Source organism: Crotalus tigris, unplaced genomic scaffold, assembly GCF_016545835.1.
Source record: "Crotalus tigris isolate CLP2741 ecotype Arizona unplaced genomic scaffold, ASM1654583v1 scf7180000024342.5246164, whole genome shotgun sequence".
Classification (NCBI taxonomy): Eukaryota; Metazoa; Chordata; class Lepidosauria; order Squamata; family Viperidae; genus Crotalus; species Crotalus tigris.
Window position 1 is genome coordinate 735,919 of NW_024100512.1, and position 19,691 is coordinate 755,609.

Below are 19,691 nucleotides of genomic sequence, written 5' to 3' on the forward strand. Positions count from 1 at the left end.
ATTGAGATAAGGAATTGGATGTGCTAAGTCAATATAAAATGCAGATTAAGAACTTCTCATCTTTTTTTCTATTTTAGTAATTGTGGAAGTACAACAAATGATCACTTTTGATGCTCGTGTAAATAATTTCTGCACTGCAATTGGTTCAATAATTATATTTTAGGTTTGAGAATGATGGAGAAAAACTCAAAACCTGAAAAAATATTTCAATCACTTAAGAATGTATAGACATTTGAATCTTTTGATTATATCACAATAAGATGCAAAAGGTAAATGAGATGTAGTAGCTGTCTTCTTTTTCTTCAGATCCTTAGCAATAATTTAAGGACTCTCTCAAATCCTTTGCAGGACTTAAGAGAGAAAATGAAGTTACACAAGAACATTTTGTGCTGCATGGGCTTTGCCAACAGGAATGATACTTTATGAGATCTTAAATCATGGAGATCAACTAAATGCTCATAAAATCTCTTCACAGTTTAATATATAGTAGACACAGAATTACAAAGACTCTCTAAAGAAAAAGATTTTAGAGTCAGGGTTTTGAAGACATATCCTTATCCCCATCCCCTTCTTTGTGTGGGTATAAACACTTGCAGAATGCATTAACTTCTGTAATCCAATATGTTCATTCTGCTTACTTCTTAAGCTTCTACATTATGATTACAGAGTAACGAGAACATAGAATTCCTTCCACACCAGCATAATGGTGTGCAGCAATTTTATATACCTCTCTACTTTGATTGTACTGAGGAAGCTGCCATTGTATCCCAAAGCCACCATTTCTAAATGCCTTAGCAATAATGGCCCATGTTTTAGGCTGCATCAGATTCCCTTTGTATTGAGACTTGCATGCTTATAGACTCAACATTTGCTTTGTTCTACCAATTAACCTTGCTGTAACAGATCAGAGTTAAATTCAAACTGAGACTGCTTTTTTTAAAAAAAAAAACTTTCATACTTTCAAACTTGTTTCATAGTTTGACAATCACGTCCATTTTAAATCTGAAACTATATAGACTGGTATAGCATTCCGTGCACCGATGGTTTTATTTTTTTTGGAAGTTGCATTCTATACAGTGAGATTTCACACTCTGTTCTACATATGCTACTGCATAACAGAGTGTTATAAAATAATGAAGTGTTTTGTAAGCTCCCTGGTAAACATCATCATGAATTATTATACACATTGCTGGTATTTTACATTGTATGGCTGCCACTCAAGTCACAGTTCACTCGATCCATCTCGTTAGGTTACAAGCACTCGGCTTGCCTTATTTTCTTTGTGGTTCTGATTTCCTTTTCTTCCTTTGCTGACAAATTGTTGGCATCTATTGTTATCATTTTATTGTTTAACGTTTAATTTTTAGCTTGTTTTTCTTTCATTTCTTCTGTTACAACACCTTGTTGCTTTCATTTTCTGTTTCGCTATCCTTATCTTTTTTTATGTCTTAATTTAAAACTCAACATCTCCAAAGTCAAACAATGGAAAAGATACTTGGTGGCATACAGCCAGTTGCAAATAACCCCCCAGCCTCTGAGGCAGAGGCCAAAAAGGATTCCAAAAGGGAGTCCAAAAAGAGGAAAGATAACAAATCTCAGCCACCTCCAGAACAAAAAAGGTAAGAAATAGTAGTTTAGTGGATAGAACCTTAATACAGGATCTAGAGCAGTGGTTCTCAACCTTTCTAATGCCGCAACCCCATAATACAGTTCCCCATGTTGTGGTGACCCCCAACCACTTATACATCACTAGGTGCCAGGGGCCTGGCCAAAGAAAAGGGGAAAAAAATGGCGGACAGCCTTGTTTGGCGACCCCCCGTGAAATGGTCGTTCGACCCCAAATGGGGTCCCGACCCACAGGTTGAGAACCACTGATCTAGAGGAATTTATGTCTTACTGATTTGAAATACTGGGACAGCTCAGCCTTATAGGAGATAGATTAGTGTAGAAAGATTTACAAAATTGCAGTACTTAATAAAATGCACAAGTTTCTTAACCCAAAAGTTAGGAATTTAGATCAAATAACAATTAGCCCAGCATAATGCAATTCATATTTGGCACGGTGGTATCTTCAGGACCAGCTTCTTTAGTTAGGATTGACTTACCTGACACAAATTGCTTGTAATCAGGGGGTTGGATTAGAAGACCTCCAAGGTCCCTTCAATTCTGTTATTCTGTTAAGTGGAGAGGAGCCCAGGAGTAGATACTTCTTATAATAGTCCCCATGTTAAAGAATAGCCTGTAGTGGAATGTAGCCAGGAGTTGCAGGAGAGGGGAGAGAAGGCAAAGAGACAGCAGAGCTTGGAAGGTCTGGTGGGCAGGAAGAGAGCAAGGTTGAACCCTCCCTAGCAATTCACAGAGTTCATCTATAGTTATTGTAGATAATTGCTTTATTTTGGCAAGTTTCTGTTAGTAAGTGAGCAACAATAAAGATACTATTCACATGTAGTTCTTGGTTCTCTTGACCTGACATGGCCTCTCCTAAGAAATTAGACTTGTCCCAACCTTGTTAGGAATTCTAGCAGCAGGTTAAGTAATTAGATAATGCCATTGGTATCTCATATAACTATACCATGTTTTATTTTGTTTATTTTCATTACACTGTTTTTGATTTTATATTATTTTTCTGTAATTGTTTTATGTGTACACTAACCAAGTCTCCCATGATTGTGGTGGTTCAGAAATCTAATGAAAAAAAAAAATTAAGCAACATAATATACAGTATGCATAACCAAAATGACTCAACAAATATCAGTGGGATGTGTGTTTAGAAAATTCTCCCTCGTGTGAGTGCCACCCTATTTCATCTGTGGACACACATTTAAAACACTGTGCCTATCTGCTTGGATTCAAAGATGTGTGAATAAAATGTTTTGGAGCTGCTTTTGTGTGAGCTCTTGTGCAAGATTTCTCACAGTATAGCAATGTCATAGCTGTTATTTTGCAGGATTGAAAAGCCTGTTAAATAAGGCTGTCGCAGGTAAATTTGGATAGTGGAGAGTTACAAGGACTTGCTGAAACACTTTTACAAAAAAAAATTGTACAAAAGTTTGTGCAAATGATAGACCTCTTCAATTTAATCAGAAAGAAGAATCCCATGAGTAGAAGTCTAAATCACTGTGTATACATCATTGCTGTTGCTGGAAAAGATCATAAGATTCATATTTATGACATGAGTTAGAGAGAGTCACTAAATATCATTCATATTCACAAGATCTGAGCCAATGAGTCATGTATTTTTCTAAGACTTTTTATCCTATTGATTTGGATGAGGGGATAGATGGGGAACTCATCAAATTTGCAGATGACACCAAGATGGCAGGAATAGCCAACACTCCAGAAGATAGGCTTAAGATACAGAAGGATCTTGACAGACTTGAACATTGGGCGCTATCTAACAAAATGAAATTCAATGGTGAAAAAAGTAAGGTTCTACATTTAGGCAAGAAAAAACAAATGCACAGGTATAGTATAGGTGGTACCTTATTCAAGAGGAGAAACTGTGAGAGGGATCTTGGAGTCCTAGTGCACAATTACTTAAATATGAGCCAGCAGTGTGCTGCAGCTGCCAAAAAAGCCAACACAGTGCTAGGCTGCATTAACAGAGGGATAGTCAAGATCACGTGAAGGGTTAATACCACTTTACAATGCCTTGGTAAGACCACACTTGGAATGCTGCATCCAGTTTTGGTTACCACGATGTAAAAAAGATGCTGAGACTCTGGGACGAGGGGTAACATGATAGCAGTGTTCCAATATCTCGGGCTGCCACATAGAAGAGGGAATAAAGCTATTCTCCAAAGCACCTGAAGGCAGGACAAGAAGCAATGGATGGAAACTAACCAAAGTGAAAAACAACCTAGAATTAAGAAGAAATTTCCTGACAGTTAGAACAATTAATCAGTGGAATTAAAAGCTGTGAATGCTCCAACACTGGAAGTTTTTAAGAAGAAACTGGACAGCCATTTGTCTGAAATGGTATAGGTTTTCCTGCCTGAGCAGAGGGTTGGTCTAGATGTCCTCCAAAGACCCTTCCAACTTTATTTTTTATTACTATTATTATTATTATGGATCATCATACAGTCAGCCAGATGTTCAGACTGGATTTGCCATTTTATCTACCTATTGAGTCCTTAGCCAGGACCTGGGATAGGCAGATGTGGATGTTTGATGGTATTACAGATATCATTGCAGGATGGAAGCAATTCCTAGTAAGGCTGCCTTTTGCAATTGACTAATAGAGAATTTGTCAATGCCAATGGTGTTCAAGTGGTGCTCCAGTTGTTTTGGGATTGCACCCAAGGAGCCTATTACTATTGGTACTACCCTTGTTTGCTTTTGCCACAGTCTTTCTATTTCTATTTGTAGGTCTTTGTATTTTGTTATCTTCTCCAGTTCTTTCTTGTCTATTCTGCTGTCTCCAGGCACTGCCACGTCCACTATCCAGACTTTTTTGTCTTTCTTATCGACAATTTTAAGTCTGGGGTGTTATGTTGCAGGTGCTTGTCTGTTTGAATTCTGAAGTCCCAGAGCAGTTTAAATTTTATCATTTTCTATGACTTTCTCTATTTTATGATCCCACCAGTTTTTGCTTACAGGCAAATGATATTTTTTGCAGATCTTCCAATGCACCATTGTTGCTACTTTGTCATTCCGCTGCTTGTAGTCAGTCTGTGCAATCTTCTTGCAACAGCTTACCAAGTGGTCCACTGTTTCTTCAGCTTCTTTGCATAGGCGGCACTTACTGTCTGTTGCTGTCTTCTCAATTTTGACTTTGTATGCATTTGTCCTTAAGGCTTGGTCTTGTGCATCCAGAATTAGTCCCTCGGTCTCTTTCTTCAATTTTCCTGCTCTTAGCCATTGCCAGGTCTTATTATTATTATTATCTGCTTTCCCAGCTATTGTTTTCACGTATTGGCCATGTAATGCTTTGTCTTCCCATGCCTCTATTCTGTTCTTCATTTGGTCTTTCTTGTAGGCCAGTTTGGTCTCTCCAGTAGTCAGCAAGCCTTCCTGATATACTAATTTCAGTGCATTTTCATCATTCAGATATTCTTCCAAAATCATTTTTTCTTCTTCAACCATCTGGTGTACTTGTAGCATTCCATGCCCACCTATTTGCCTTGGTAGATAAAGTCTGTCAATGTCACTGCGTGGATGAAGGGCATGATTCATTGTCATTATTTTTCTGGTCTGCCTATCCATTGCTTTTAGTTGTGCTTGAGTCCAGTCCACTATTCCAGCTGGAATTGCCCAGGTGTTGATTGCCTTTATGGTATTTCCTCCATTGAGTTTGGACTTTAAGATCTTCTTCACTCTCTTGATGTATTCACCTCTAATCTTTTTCTTGACTTCAGTGTGCTTGATGTTGTCAGCTTGAAGGATACCCAAGTATTTGTAGTACTCTTCCGCATCCAGACTCTTAATGTTATTTTCGTGGGGCATCTTGATTCCTTCAGTTTTCACTATTTTTCCTTGTTTGATAGTAAGTGTGGCACATTTGTCCAAGCCAAACTCCATTACAATATCTTGGCTATATATACGGACAGTGTTGAGCAGCGATTCTATTTCAGATGATGTTTTTCCATACAGCTTCAGATCATCCATGTAAAGGAAGTGGGATAGTCTGGCAGATGTTTTTGATGTTTGATAGCCATGTCCTGAGTTATTCAGTATTGTTGACAGAGGAAACAGTGCAATAACAAATAGTAATGGTGATAATGAATCTCCTTGAAATATTCCTCTCTTGATATTAACCTCTCCCAGCCTCTCACCATTGATCTGCAACTGTGTCTTCCATTGTGCCATCGATCTTTGCACAAATTTTCTGATGTTTCTACTGACTCCTGTTATTTCTAGGCACTTTATTATCCAATCATGTGGCAGAGAGTCAAATGCCTTTTTGTAGTCAATCCATGCCACATTCAGGTTGGTCTTCCTTCTCTTGCAGTTTTCCAAGATCATTTTGTCTATTAGGAGTTGATCTTTTGTTCCTCTGCTATTGGGGCGGTTTCCTTTCTGCTCAGGTGGAAAGAGATTGTTTTCAACTAGATGCTGTTGTACTGCATCAGCTACCACACCAGTTAGTAATTTGAAAGTTGTTGGTAAGCAGGTAATTGGCCTGTAGTTCCTGGTGTTGCCCCTTTTGCTGGATTTTTCATTATTAGGTAGGTTTTCCCAGTTGTTAGCCACTTTTCAATTTCTCCTCCTTGTAGTATATTGTTGAACTGCTTGGCAATGAGTGGGTGTATAACAGTTAGATGTTTCAACCAAAACCCATGCAGTTCATCTTCACCTGGTGCTGACCAATTTTTGATTTTCTTTGCTCTTTTTTCTACCATTTTTGTTTTTATTACTAGTTCTTTCATTTCAACTTCTGTTTTATTTGCATCCACCTCTTTTAACCAAGCCGCATCCTTGTTGTATTTCTTTGGGTTATCCCATATCTGCTTCCAGAACTGCACTGTTTCTTCCTTGTCAGGTACTGACTGATTCCTTGCAGTTTCTCCATTGATGGATTGGTAGAAGCGTTTCTGATTGGATTGAAATTGGAGGTTCTGCCTATAGTTTGCAATTCGAGCTTCATATCTACTGATTTTCCTGGCTATAGCTGTTATTTGTTGCTTTATTATTTCCAGTGCTTCCTTGATCTTCCTTGTTTCTAAGTGGTATTTCTTGATTAGGTATTCTTTGGTCTTCTTGTTCTTCAGCTTCTTTTCTTTCATCTGTTCTAGCTTGCTTGCATGTGATCTTAACTTGCTGATCTTATTTTCTAGTCTAACCTTCCATTTTTGTGGTGCACTGTTTGTTTGTTTTTCTTCTTTGTTGATTTTGCATCCCAGGTATTCAGTTATAACTGCAGCTGTGCTGTACATTAGTTGGTTTGTTTCTTGCAGTGAATTGGTGCTTATACTTGATATTGCAGTATTTGCATCTTTTAATGCTTGTGCTAGCTGTTTCTTTGGAACAAGCTTCAATGCAGGCAGCCTTATTCTGTTGTTTTTGCGCTGTTCTAGATGCTCAGTTATTCTTTGTTTCAATTCTTTTATTTCTTTAGTTAGAGGGTTTTGTTCTTCCTGAGGAAGAGATGCCTGGTTTCCAAATGAGAACAGCTGTATATCTCTGCTGGATTTCTATACTGCCAACTCCCCCTGGTTTGCCTCTACATTCTGAATTTGTAATTATTATTATTATTATTATTTGGAGTCGTTTATATAAAGGGGCTCTAATATAAAAGCCTAATTTACTAGTTAAACTATCACTTTTATGGCCTTGTTAGGAACTAGGATTGTTCAAATGAGTGCAAGTTTATTCCATGCTACCTCTAAACAAGAATCTGAACTACTAAATGGGCAAGGCAAATTAGTGGCAGATAAGAGGGTCAAAGGAATTCCAGAAGGGCTGGATTTAGATCTTTTGTTGGTATGAAGAGACTCTAAACTGATGGCGCACTTGACCCTTTCCTCAGATTCAGCCTGGTGATCTCTTACAGGCCCAATCTGTGAGCCAAAAAAAAACACATTATCCTTATTGCATAGAAGTAGCTGTGTTGGTGATTCCAGTATGAAAGGAGACATACAGATGGAAAGTGCTTTTGTTACTTCTCATAGCTACATGGAAGAGAAACATACTTCAAAAGGAGTGAGCAGAGGGTGGAAAGGAACAACATTCTCTGCACATGCTACAGTTTCCCTGAAATCCCTGAAACCAGAAGATGTAATTGTACACTATACAGTGAAAGTTTCTGCCAGGAATTTGAAGGATCATCCAAATGCTTTGTGGGCAAAGTTGACATGTAATCTATAGTCTTCTTAGTGAGCAATGACTCATCTTGCTATGGGTGGGATCATGTTGACTTCAGCTATGGGAAGAAAGATCTGCAAATCCCTGAATGTTGTCCTGGTTTTTGTGTGTGGGTGTTTGACCTGAGCAGAGTATGGATATAATCTAGAATCTGGCTGATGCAAATTTTACTGTAATGAGGGATACCAAAATTTCCAAGATTTATATAAAGGCAAAGTTGGCACTAATTGTTGGCTCTGATTGGTTAATGAAGTATTTACACTACTGCTCTTAATAATATATATACACCTGAATTGTTTCAAATTCAGGGTGGGATGTACATTTAAAATGCCAGCACATTGCATATTGGATGACTTTGTTTATGAAATAAGCTAAATTCTGCCAAACCTGGCATTATTTTTCACTCTGACTTCTATATCAGTACATTCCATATGAAGCTCTGACAACATTTAGAGGCAAAGGTACCATTTTTTTTTTTAAAAAAAAGTGGGGGAACAAGTGCTTATGCACAGATCCACTTATAGATTTCTTTAAATTCCAATTTCCATATTCCATTAATTATTTTTAATTTTCTTTCCATCTGTATTTTAAATTTCAGGCTTGTTTTCTCTGGTAAAAGTATATTAATATGGCTTTTCCTAAAAATAAGATTTGCTATCAGAATATGCTGCTTTAAGTAGTGATGGTTAAAGAGAAACAGTTCTTTGTGGCTTGGTATCAGTTCTCCATATAAACCTTAGACAGTGACGGAGCTGAGGTGGTCTGTCTGTTTCTGCTCTCTGTGTGTAAGGTCAGACAACGAGACGACAGTAGCTTGCAGTCAGTGAAAAAGTGCAGAAAGGGTGTGATTCACATGGTGCAGGACAGCCCGAAGGTCAGGACTGACAGAATGAATGACAGGCAATTGGAGGAGAGAAACTAACTAGATGCTGTCCAAGGTCCTACTTCATGAATACAGCCCAGTTATCAATGCAGAACAGGGAGAAAATGGCTTCTATTTGAAATTCCCCTCTGGATAGTTCCAATAGGAAATTCTGTGGACTGTGTGCCATATTATCTGAATAGTACACCAAACCCAGAGCACTGGATGCATTCAGACTTTGCAAATAGAGTGTTTCAACTTCATCATTTAGGAGTTTTGCTCTGAGAAGTAGAATAATAATTTCCAGTGGGTACTTGAATAGGCTTTATTCTGATTGTTCTTCTATTTGATTAAAACAAATGTAGTATCTTGTTCTTGAAATACACACACATACACACACACTGTATAGATATACTCTCTCTGTATATATATTAATATACGTACATACAGACATACATTCCTTTTTGTACTAGTACTTTTTCTCTTTCTTTTGGTCAAAACTTCTGAAAAAAAAAATACCTAAACCACAGATACTTTCCTTTCCTTTCTACTTGTACATTTCTGAGACTAGGAGAGAAAATATGAATGAATTTGTATCTTGGGGTCAGTGTTGACATGTTGACAATTGTCTGGACAAATCTCTGCAATTTTCTTGGCAATGTTTTTGGAAGTGGTCTGCCTTTGCCTCTTTCCTAGGGCTGAGTGAGAGTGACTGTCCCAAAGTTTGAGTTGGCTTTGTGCCTCAGGTGAGACTAAAATTTACTGATTCCTGATTTCTAGTCTGATGCCTTAACCCAGAGGTCCCCAACCTTGGCAACTTTAAGACTTGTGGAATTCAACTCCCAGAATTCTGGGAGTTGAAGTCCACAAGTCTTAAAGTTACCAAGGTTGGAGACCCCTGCCTTAACCCACACCAGTGATGGAGAACCTATGACATATCTAAGGTGACACGCCAAAACATTTTGAGTGACACACCAGCATTCAACATCACCCAACGATTATTCTTGAAAGGAAGCTACGTTCGTGCACAATTTTCAGAGGCTGCAGAGTCTAAGCAAGAATGGGGTGAGCTTTTGCATGCCTTCAAAGCCTCCAAAAAATTTCATGTGGGTTTTAGATGCTACAGCAGTGGTTCTCAATCTTTTTAATGCCACGCCCCCCAACCGGTCGTAAGTCGAGGACTACTCAACTGGTGCAGCACCATTTGCAGAATGGGACTTTTGGCGGGCTCAGCAGGGCAGAGACAGCCTGGACAATTCCTATTGGCTTTTGAAAGCCAATAGAATTAGACTCTATTCAAAAGAGTCTATTCTATTGGCTTTCAAAAGCCACTAGAATAAAAGGGAGTAGCATAGCTAAGGAAAAGGGGGAAAAATGGTGGACTGCATTGTTTGGGACCCCCGTGAAATGGGGTCCCGACCCACAGGTTGAGAACCACTGTGCTACAGAGACCATGGAAGAACATTCTCCAAAGCTGCTTCAAGAACAAAGGGACAGGGGCCTATCAACAGAAAACTGCCTGAAGATAAGCAATGTATGGCTGGGGATCACACAAATGAATGGACTGTAATTTTTAAAAATAAATTTAATATATAAGGAAGTGTTTCTGTTTTGTTCAGTGGGGAGTTGGGGCTGTGGCATGCCAGCAGAGTCAAATTAAGCATCCAAATTTTTCACATGCTAAGCCCAAAAGGTTTGCCATCACTGCTCTTGGTTAAGTGCACAGACATGCGCATATACACATAATGTACATGCATACCTAATGTGACATTTAGATCATACTAGATTCTTTTTTATGTTAGGACACTCCTGTGTATCAACTTTGCTTATTTCTTGAAAGTCACATCAGAGATGAAAATTGTAGGAATCAAAGTGCTGGACAGAATGTAGGTTTGATTGGATTCAGCAAGGTTCTTCCATTCAACTTGAGTTATGAAAAGGTACATAACAGAAATAGCATGGGCATCCTAAATAATTCAAGGCAGAAAAAATTGGATAAAGATCATCATTGGCTTTGGCAAAAATAACAAATCAAAAAGAAGCCATCTTAAAAGCCAAGCACAAATAAGCACTGTGACAATTGCCTGCAGGAATTGTCTGCCATGGTGATACAATGGCAATACATTGGACAGGAGTTGGGCTAAACCAGATTTGGTTGTGCATATTAGGAGCAATCCGCTTTCATTTTTTTCCCACTAACAACTTCCTGTGATGTGGTTTTTTTAACCCAAACAATATGGCTGGGCATATAACAAAGCAGTTATCTGGACATACATTGTAATAGTCAGAGGTTTTGTAAATCATTTATGCCATAAAATATTTTCAAGGGGGTAAAGATTTGTGGAAAGGAGAAAAACCCAAGAATTTATCCTTTAAATCTATTCTAAACTAGGTATTCATTTGAGTGGGACATCCAAAAATGGAAGAGATTATCATGAAAAGTACAAAAGTCACTATATAATTATTTCAAAGCCATACTGGGACAAAGTATTGACAAAAGAATTAACCTATACTGTCTATTTCCAATGGCAAATGGTTTGATTTATTTTTAATTTTAAAAGAAATGATTCTGATTTATTTGCTTTTAGCTGCATACCTAACTCTGCAAGGCATCCAAGTACAATTAGACCAGGGCATGGTGGGGGAAATGGAGTTTCTCAAAAGAAATAGTGGCCTTAGGACCCCAGATCCTAATTGTAATTTATAATTAACCTTGTGATTTGCACAAAGAACTCGTCTAAAGAAAATACAGTCTTTGTTATAAGCATGTTTCCATTCTGTTATTAGAATTAGGCTATAAAATTGAACAGATTTACTAGAATTCATTTCTCATCTGTAATATATCTATATTGTTTTTTTTTTAAAAAAATCAATGATTAAAAACCTATATTAGAAATTCACTATCAATTGTAATGCTACCGTATTTTAGCATAACACCTCCTCCTCCTTTTTTCCTCCATACCCTCATCTGTACATTGTCATATTAATTTCTTTGGCAGGATACAAGCAATATGAAATGAAAAAAAAATCTGTTACTGTTGAAATATGTCATATTTTTATTATACAGGGTGACTTAAATTCTTAGTGAGATGCCTATATTGTTTTTCCTCTAATTATTGATGTGATTGAATGGCAGTTTAGAGACACTAGAAGTTATATATTATTTTATCTGATTTTGCTTTTGTGTGCTTTTTCTGATTCTGACTCTGATTATATACACATGTAAATACTATATATATATCTTCTGTTGTTTACTCCTGTAAAATTGAAATTCCATATAAGCACAGATTTCTGATTCCATATGGAAAACAAATATAAAATTTCAGTGATCAAATTATTATATTAACAGGAGGTACTGGCCAGTAATAGGAATGACAATTTAAGGATTTTTTTCCCCAAAAGATTGTGAATAGCCTTCAGCAAGAGAAAGTGCAAATCAAAAGAGAAAAAAATCAAAGATCAGAATACCCTTAAATTTGCAGTTAATGGTGATCATTTAACTACATTTAGATTATGTGCCCCTGAATGGTAATGATCACATATCCGCATCTTCAAGTATGTAATACTGAATGAAATACTTTTAATTTAAGCTTAATCCCTGCAGTTAATTGCTGAATGTATTGTTTTCCTTCTGGATAGATGAGTACCAGCATTTAGCATCACTAGTGAAATCGAAAGATGTGCAGCTGGATGATAGTGTTTTAAATCTGACCAAAAAAAATTGGAAGTATTATTCTTTCTGACATGGATAAAGATTGGGGATTGTGAGGAGAGTAAAGATGACAGAACTGGTGCTAACCACTCTAACAAGAACTTGAAAAGCAGCTGACATGACATCTTTCCTATCATACTGCTGAAAATGTCAACTTTGTGAAGGACAGTGAGAAAACGGTTTGCCGAATATCTGAAAGGTAGATTCAAGAGATGTTCTTCATGTCAGATGTAATATAGTCCAGAGCTATTTGAGAAAGGAAGTTCTTGCAGTTGTGATGGCTCTTAGTTGGCAGGTCCTCCCAGACATCCAAATAGCTCTGAAAATGGTTACAGTGGACCTGGAGACTTAAGCCTTACGTTTTCTCAATTTATGATGCACAGCAATCAATATCACTGTTATATAATATTATAGCTTGTACTATTATTACAAGCATACACACTGGGAACGTGTTGGAACCAAAATATAATTTTCACCATATAAATCCCAAAAATTTCAAAACTAGCAGCATAGAAACCCATCAATAAATAAAAAACAAGGGAATGAATGTATCCTTGAATTCTATACACAAAGTTTGGAATTTATTGCTACAATATAGCAAGATTTATGGATATTTCAAGGATGCCGGGAATAGCAAAAATAACTACTCTTCCATGTTAGAAATCCTGGAATGTGTTCAGTTTCTATGAACTGGCTTTTGATCAGTGGAATGGAAAAACTGATCCATGTTATTTTATGTTTTGAAGGCTTATTGATGCACCTAAACATTGGACTAAATGATTTTTTTAGACTTAATGTTTTTATATTCTTTTTGTTTTCTTTTTCTATATTTCTTCTTTTAGGAAATTAGGAAGGACTAATGTGAAACTGACACACTCACAATGTGAAAAGGACAAAACTTGGAGTGTAGAGTGGGGTGATGAGATTCTTTACTTCCGTGTCCAATTTAAAATGCTAGATCCAAAATATTTTTCAAATATCATATAGGTCCTTCTCTGTTTACCAAGTCTACATGCACAACCCCTAGGGCCTGCCAAATTATCAAGATATTTGAATCAGAAATAATAAAAGGATCTCTTCCACTACCACCCAAGTTGCACAGATAAAAGTCAATAAGAATTCATAGCCAGAACTAATTATTGTTCTCCTTACCCGATAGAGAAGTCTTCAACCTATTCAGAACTTTGTGAGGGAGAACAGTTTTTGTATGTCTCTTTCCAATCATAACCTGCCTGTTTTGAGTCAGCTTTGTACGTCTCTTTCCAATCATAACCTGCCTGTTTTGAGTCAGCTTTGGAAAGAGATGGCTTTAGAGGCTATCAGAACATAGCACAGAGCTTCCATGACCAGATCAAACCCCTCCTTCAATCTTAAAAGGGAAATCTCATTCCTCCTGTGACCCCTAGAAGGCATTGGAAGAACCCAAAAAACTATAGTCTAAGCTTCCACATCATAATATTTCAGGATTATGACCTAGCCTGATTGCCTCACTCTTCCTATTGGCATGCAAAGCCATGCCAGTGTTTATTTAGAAATCATATTTTTCATCCAGTTATTGTTCAGTTGCTAAGTTGTGTCTGACTCTTCACAACCACATGGGCCATAGTATATAAGCTGCGCTGTCCTCCACAGTCCTTCCAAACTCAAGCCCACTGGGTCAACAACACTATCTAACCAACTCATCCTCTGCTGTCCTCTTCTCCTGTTCTTTCCCAATATCAAGGCCTTTTCCAGTGAGTCCTCTCTTCTCATGTGATGGCCAAAATATTTGAGCTTCAGCTTCTGTCCTTCCAAAGAACAGTCAGGGTAGATTTCCTTTAGGATTCACTGATTTGACCTCCTTGCCATCCAAGGGATTCTCAAGAGTCTTCTCAAACACCACAATTTGAAAGCCTTAATTCTTCAGCACTCGGTCTTCCTTATGGTCTAAATCTCACAACCATACTGCTTTAACTATATTTCATTCAGTACTTCTGGTTTTATAAACAAGCAACTGAAGAATTTGAAGCATACAGTATTTAAAATATTAGGTTCCATGCCCTCTGTTTATTCTGAGATTTTTCTTTAAATTTTTCATCTGAAAAAGAAAATACCAGGCTATTTTTGGAAAAGAGTACATAAGATTCCCACAGAGACTTTTTTCATTAATGCTCAGTGAAATATGTATAGTAGTATCAGTGATTTCCACAGCAGCAGAAAGATTTTTTTCAAACAGATTAGCACATATCGAACACTGTGGGCATTTACAGTGTTCTATTAGTAGAATCATCATTCTAATTTGGCTATCCACTGTGCACATGATTCATGGCTTTGCTGTAAAAAGACCAAAAAGATTAAAGCTTTCAATACTGTTTTTATAAAATGTTTGCACCTGTCCAATTATTATGATTATTAAATTATTAATTAATTTAATACAACATGGCAGAATAATGCTCTTATTAGGATCATTCAAAAATTAACAAAAGTCACCAGCCACTCTTCAGGCTATATCAAATGTAGACAACAGCTTCTATTAGCTGTGAGGGTGATCTGGCTGTGACATCTGTTACCCCATTGATCGCCAGAGTTGATTCGGCTGATCTGGCTGGCTAGGTGGGTGTCCCCTTTCTCCCTCACTGCTCCATGTGCATCCCTCCCAAAACTGCACGCTCAGTGGAAGAGGACGACCATCCCAGATAGAAGGAGTGTACCAATCTTTGGTCAAGGGTATACGATAGCTGCACTCCCCTGCTAGAACCTCCAAACAACTCAAGGTCCATTAGCCATATACAGCATGGCCGATGGAAATACAAAGGTTGTAGTCCAATATTGGATGGGTGATCGTGATGTGATTTCATAGGATCACAGAGTTAAAAGATACCCTCAGATTATCCCAGTCCAATGACTATCCAACATGTACCTGCAAACCATCAGTGATGAAGCACAACTTCACTGATTGACTGCTGTCATTATCAGAATTCTTATCCTACCATCAACCGCTATGATAGCCTCTTTCCTTTAAGGATTGTCTCCCTTTCATATCTCCCTTTAGCCTTCCCATCTTTATATTAATATTTCAAATCCTTAACTACTCTTCATAGGACTTAACTTCCAAGCCCCTCATCACCTTTGTTGCTCTTCTCTGGAGTCTTTCCAGTTTTTCAGCATCCTTCTTGAATTGTGGTGACCCAAACTGGACCAAATATTCCAGGCGCAGTATGGCATAAAGAAAATATAATTTGAGGAATAGATAAAATGTAGCTTCACAATTAAAATGAATATTTTTTTGTTCATGTGTCATTGCATGATGGGGATTGATTTGTCATCTAATCTAGTAAGGAACCTATACTACAAGTTTATCATAAGGTAATGTTTGGACTGAATATGATCCTCTGCATTATGAACCCTTGTACTAAGATTTTTGAGGATGGATGACTTTATTCTTAAATTCGGATAACCCAATTTTCTGGTTTGTCTTCTAGCAGCAATGAATGCTCCTGAAAATCTGGAGGAGTGCCCCATCTTTCTTAATATTTTTTTCACACTTACCAGAGGGTGGAATACAAAATCTCATAAGGATAATAGGAAGGTTAATAAATCCTCTGCAAGTCAGCACTCTCAACTGCCAGATTCTTTTTTCTCAAGGATCTGCATACTAGCACAATGGAGGTACCTTGAGATGTGAACATTTCAGCTCCTCTCAGTTAATTCTTAATAGAAACATAAGAAAGATCATCCTAAATAATAATGAAAATTCACTGAATAGTAAAACCAAAGCTAATTACAAAAATGCAGGGGTTATGCATAGGTGGCGAAATATTATATTTCCATGACAGTAGCTAGGATATCCCAAAAAGAGAAAGGATTACAGTATGCAGTGCTTTTTTTGTAAAAAAAAAAAAAGGGGGGGGAGGGGTGCCAGAACTCACACATGTCATATAACCCACTTTGCCTACCCTACAAGGTTCCATCCAAAAAAGGTGCCGGAACTCTGTTCTGGGCGTTCTGTGACAAAAAAAGCCCTGACAGTATGACTTGGCTACCAACTAAAGCTGGTTTTTAGGTATTTTATTTTAAGTAAGCACAGGATTGGAAAGAACAGTGGCAAATGACAGTCAGTTTAACCCAGTGGCTCTCTTCTAGAGTAAGAGCCTTTGGTCTGAATTTGACAAATCTACAAGTTGTTTTGACTAACACAGTTCCAGTTCCATTTTGCTTGAAAACATACCCTACTGAGCTTGTTGAGGCCATTTCCAAAGCAAAGGTTCCCACCTTATTATGACAAACTGAACAAAATGGAATAAAGAGCCTTTGTTCATTTGCCTCCACAGACTAGCACTGGCAATTTCTGCAAGCGATGATAAAATTTGCTCCCATTGAAGTCAGCAGAAAATAGCAAGATGGAAATAGAATAGTTCCTGTGTTGAACCAAGGATGGGCAGAATGCCCTATTTCCACTCCCTGGCATTTAAAACTTTTCATTGGGGAGTGTTTTGTGGAATGCAGCAAAATAAGCAGCAGTCTGCTGCTCTGATCCTCAGCACAATTGGAAGCAACTTATCTTGCAATGTGTTCAAAATCTAAGTGTCAGCCATGGCCATCTGTAGCCATTGGTTACCATTTTGTCTTCTTGGAATCAGCAGCTTTCTCTGTAGTAAGCATGTCAAGTTTGCCATAAGTTTTAAATTGATGTCTTGAACTAAGGAAGGAGTAGCATAAAAGAGCAAGTTTTCTAGCCACATTTTGCTTTGTTTTACATTTCTACTCATGTCAAGACATTTTTCAGTAAAACACTTCGTAGGTTATTGCTTCAGTCAAGGAAAAATTCACACATTTCATTTAATAATAGTGTGAGAACATGAGATGGGCAACTATATCACCTCCTATTTGGATTCTCCCTCAATGGGCAATTGGCTGACACATTAAGAGGCAGTGATCTGTGAGAACTGATCATGCAATAACTAGTGGTAACAGATTTACACATTCACGTTATCAAGCAATCGTTGCAATTATCACATTGATAACATATTGTATACTTACTGAGTTATCAGTAAACAATGTGTTTTTATATTTTAGAATAATTAGTCTTGAAAACTAACTTCTTTAAAATAAGCAGAGGATTTGGAAATTAACACTGAGGCTTTTATTATTATTATTTCTATTTGAAATGAGTCGTTCTATTTGACTCTTGGTGAAGCAATGCTAAACAAGCTCATAGTTTGAAAGAGTAGGCTGTTGTCTCACTTTCTGATCATAGGAATGCTTGCTTATCAAAACTAAACCAATTTTTGGGAAAGGTTAAATAGCATACCGAATAGGTAATATTATGGTAGAACATACAATAGGTAGTATTGTGGCATATACTCAATCAAAATGAAGCCCAAATTGTTTTTCTAGGGTTATGAGCAGTCTTCTAATGATATTAACAGCATAACAAGAGTTAGAAGCCCAGAAGTTATTAAGTGCATGGGAATCTTCCTGATATCATTGAGGCATTTGTGTACAGGATTACTGACAGCTACTACAGCCTCGATCAATTCATTTCAATGGAATTTAACATCAAGGTTAGATCTGGAAGAAATCGACTCTTATTTCCCTCCTGTAACTTGCAGGCACTATGGGATCTCCTCTGGTGATCTGCCCTGAAAGCATATGAAGAAGACAAGACTAGAAAGCTTCATTGCACTTATGCATTAAGCCTCAGTGTACGATTTACAATTTATTTTCCCCATTTAATGTTTTTTTTAATCCAAATATTCATTATTTTAAAAGAAGTTAAGAATTCATTTTAAAATGTTGAGCTTATATACCCTGCTAGTAATATTTATTTATTCATATTTTTTTAATGTATTTGTAGTTTGAGTTTTTTGCATCTTTAGATCATAAATTGACTATACAGATTGCAGTTGGGAAAAAAAATCTTGGGAACATTTTGGGTCTTTAAAAGGAACATAAAGCTTCCCAATTAACCCTTGACAGGAGGTTCATTACAAGCTTTGTAATCCCTTGCCAAGTCTTTTGTGTAGCGAAACTAGCCTAGTACCAAGGATTTAAAAAGCTTAATCCAAACATGGAGGGGGAGGTTAAATAAAAAAAAAACATTTATTCAGTTTTAAGACTTACATTATCCTTCGAAGCAGGTACTTTTAGCTACACCCTACACACAAATACACAAATGCTTGTGATATTGATTGCCCGTAGAAAAAAGGAATACATTCCTCATTGACTCATTTTCTGATCTGAGTTAGAGCAGGTTTGGGCAGTCAGGAAATTTCATAGAAACACACACACTCACACACACCGCATACACACACATTGTGGCAGCAATGAATAGGGCTACAAAAGCATGTTTTTTGACACTCTTGGGCCCTTCCTCTTTGTTACATAAATAGAGATGCTAAATAATAGAGATGCCTAATATTTATTCCAGCAAAGGACTAACTTAGCTACTTTATAGGCACAAGATCCATAGATAAACATTAGGGAGAAAAAAAGCACTTGTCTTTCAAAAGGAAATATAAGAACATAGATTTAAAAAAAAAAACTGGGAAAAATCCTCCAGTGATAAGAGATTTTTAACAGGGAAAGAGACTGCTCTGGAAAATGATGGTTTCTCCTTTATTGGAGGTGTTTAAACAGAGAATAGATGGATACACAACTGTCAGGGAAGCTATAAAGGCGGATTGAATAGACATCTGGAGTAGATGAGTTTCAAAGTCCCTGCAAATGGTTGCCCACTATGGAGGGCAAAAGATGTTGATCGTTCTTTTCAATCTTGAATAAGATCTTTGCAGAAAAGCCATTAGGAAATTGCCTTCTTGACTATTAGTATCTCATCTCTTTACACACTAAAGCTGATACAATATTGTGTCCTAGGCTAATGGATTTGGGGCTGGGTGGCTATATAAGTGTTTTAAATGAATAAATAAATTAGATATTATAATAGTGGTGTCAAACATCCTTATCCAGAATTATAATCTTTGGTTCTGGTGACTGTTTATTAAAATATGAAGCATTTTGATTTAAGCTGGTCTTATGCTTACATTGTTTGCAAATCAGGGGAAATCTACCACTTGTTCAGATAAGTACTTAATGAGTTCAATATTAGCAACAGTGATTGTTCATGTTAAAAGAAAGTACATCCTTTTGGTAGTGATCTAGATACAGTAGGTTATTGTTTGTCCGCTTTAACAAGATCTTTGATACTTCCCCAGGGAAAAAAATATCATTTCTATTAAAGCTACTGTTCCTCATATTTCTTATATGTCACCTCTCACCTTTAATTTACTAATTGATGAACACATGGGGTTTCCAAGGTTTAGACTGGGATGGGAA

At 37.1% G+C, this 19,691-nt stretch overlaps 1 protein-coding gene across 34 annotated transcripts in view; it reads left to right on the forward strand.

Moving 5' to 3' along the window:
• Positions 1-19,691, forward strand: part of CADPS (calcium dependent secretion activator) — a 448,877-nt gene that overhangs the window by 276,024 nt on the left and 153,162 nt on the right. For 18 of the 34 annotated variants that reach the window (XM_039326616.1, XM_039326619.1, XM_039326630.1 and 15 more), the window contains one exon: positions 1,476-1,619. The exons of the other annotated variants lie outside the window; for them this stretch is intronic. In XM_039326616.1, the coding sequence (XP_039182550.1) occupies positions 1,476-1,619 (144 nt within the window). The remainder of the gene's footprint in view (positions 1-1,475; positions 1,620-19,691) is intronic. 34 annotated transcript variants of the gene reach the window in all.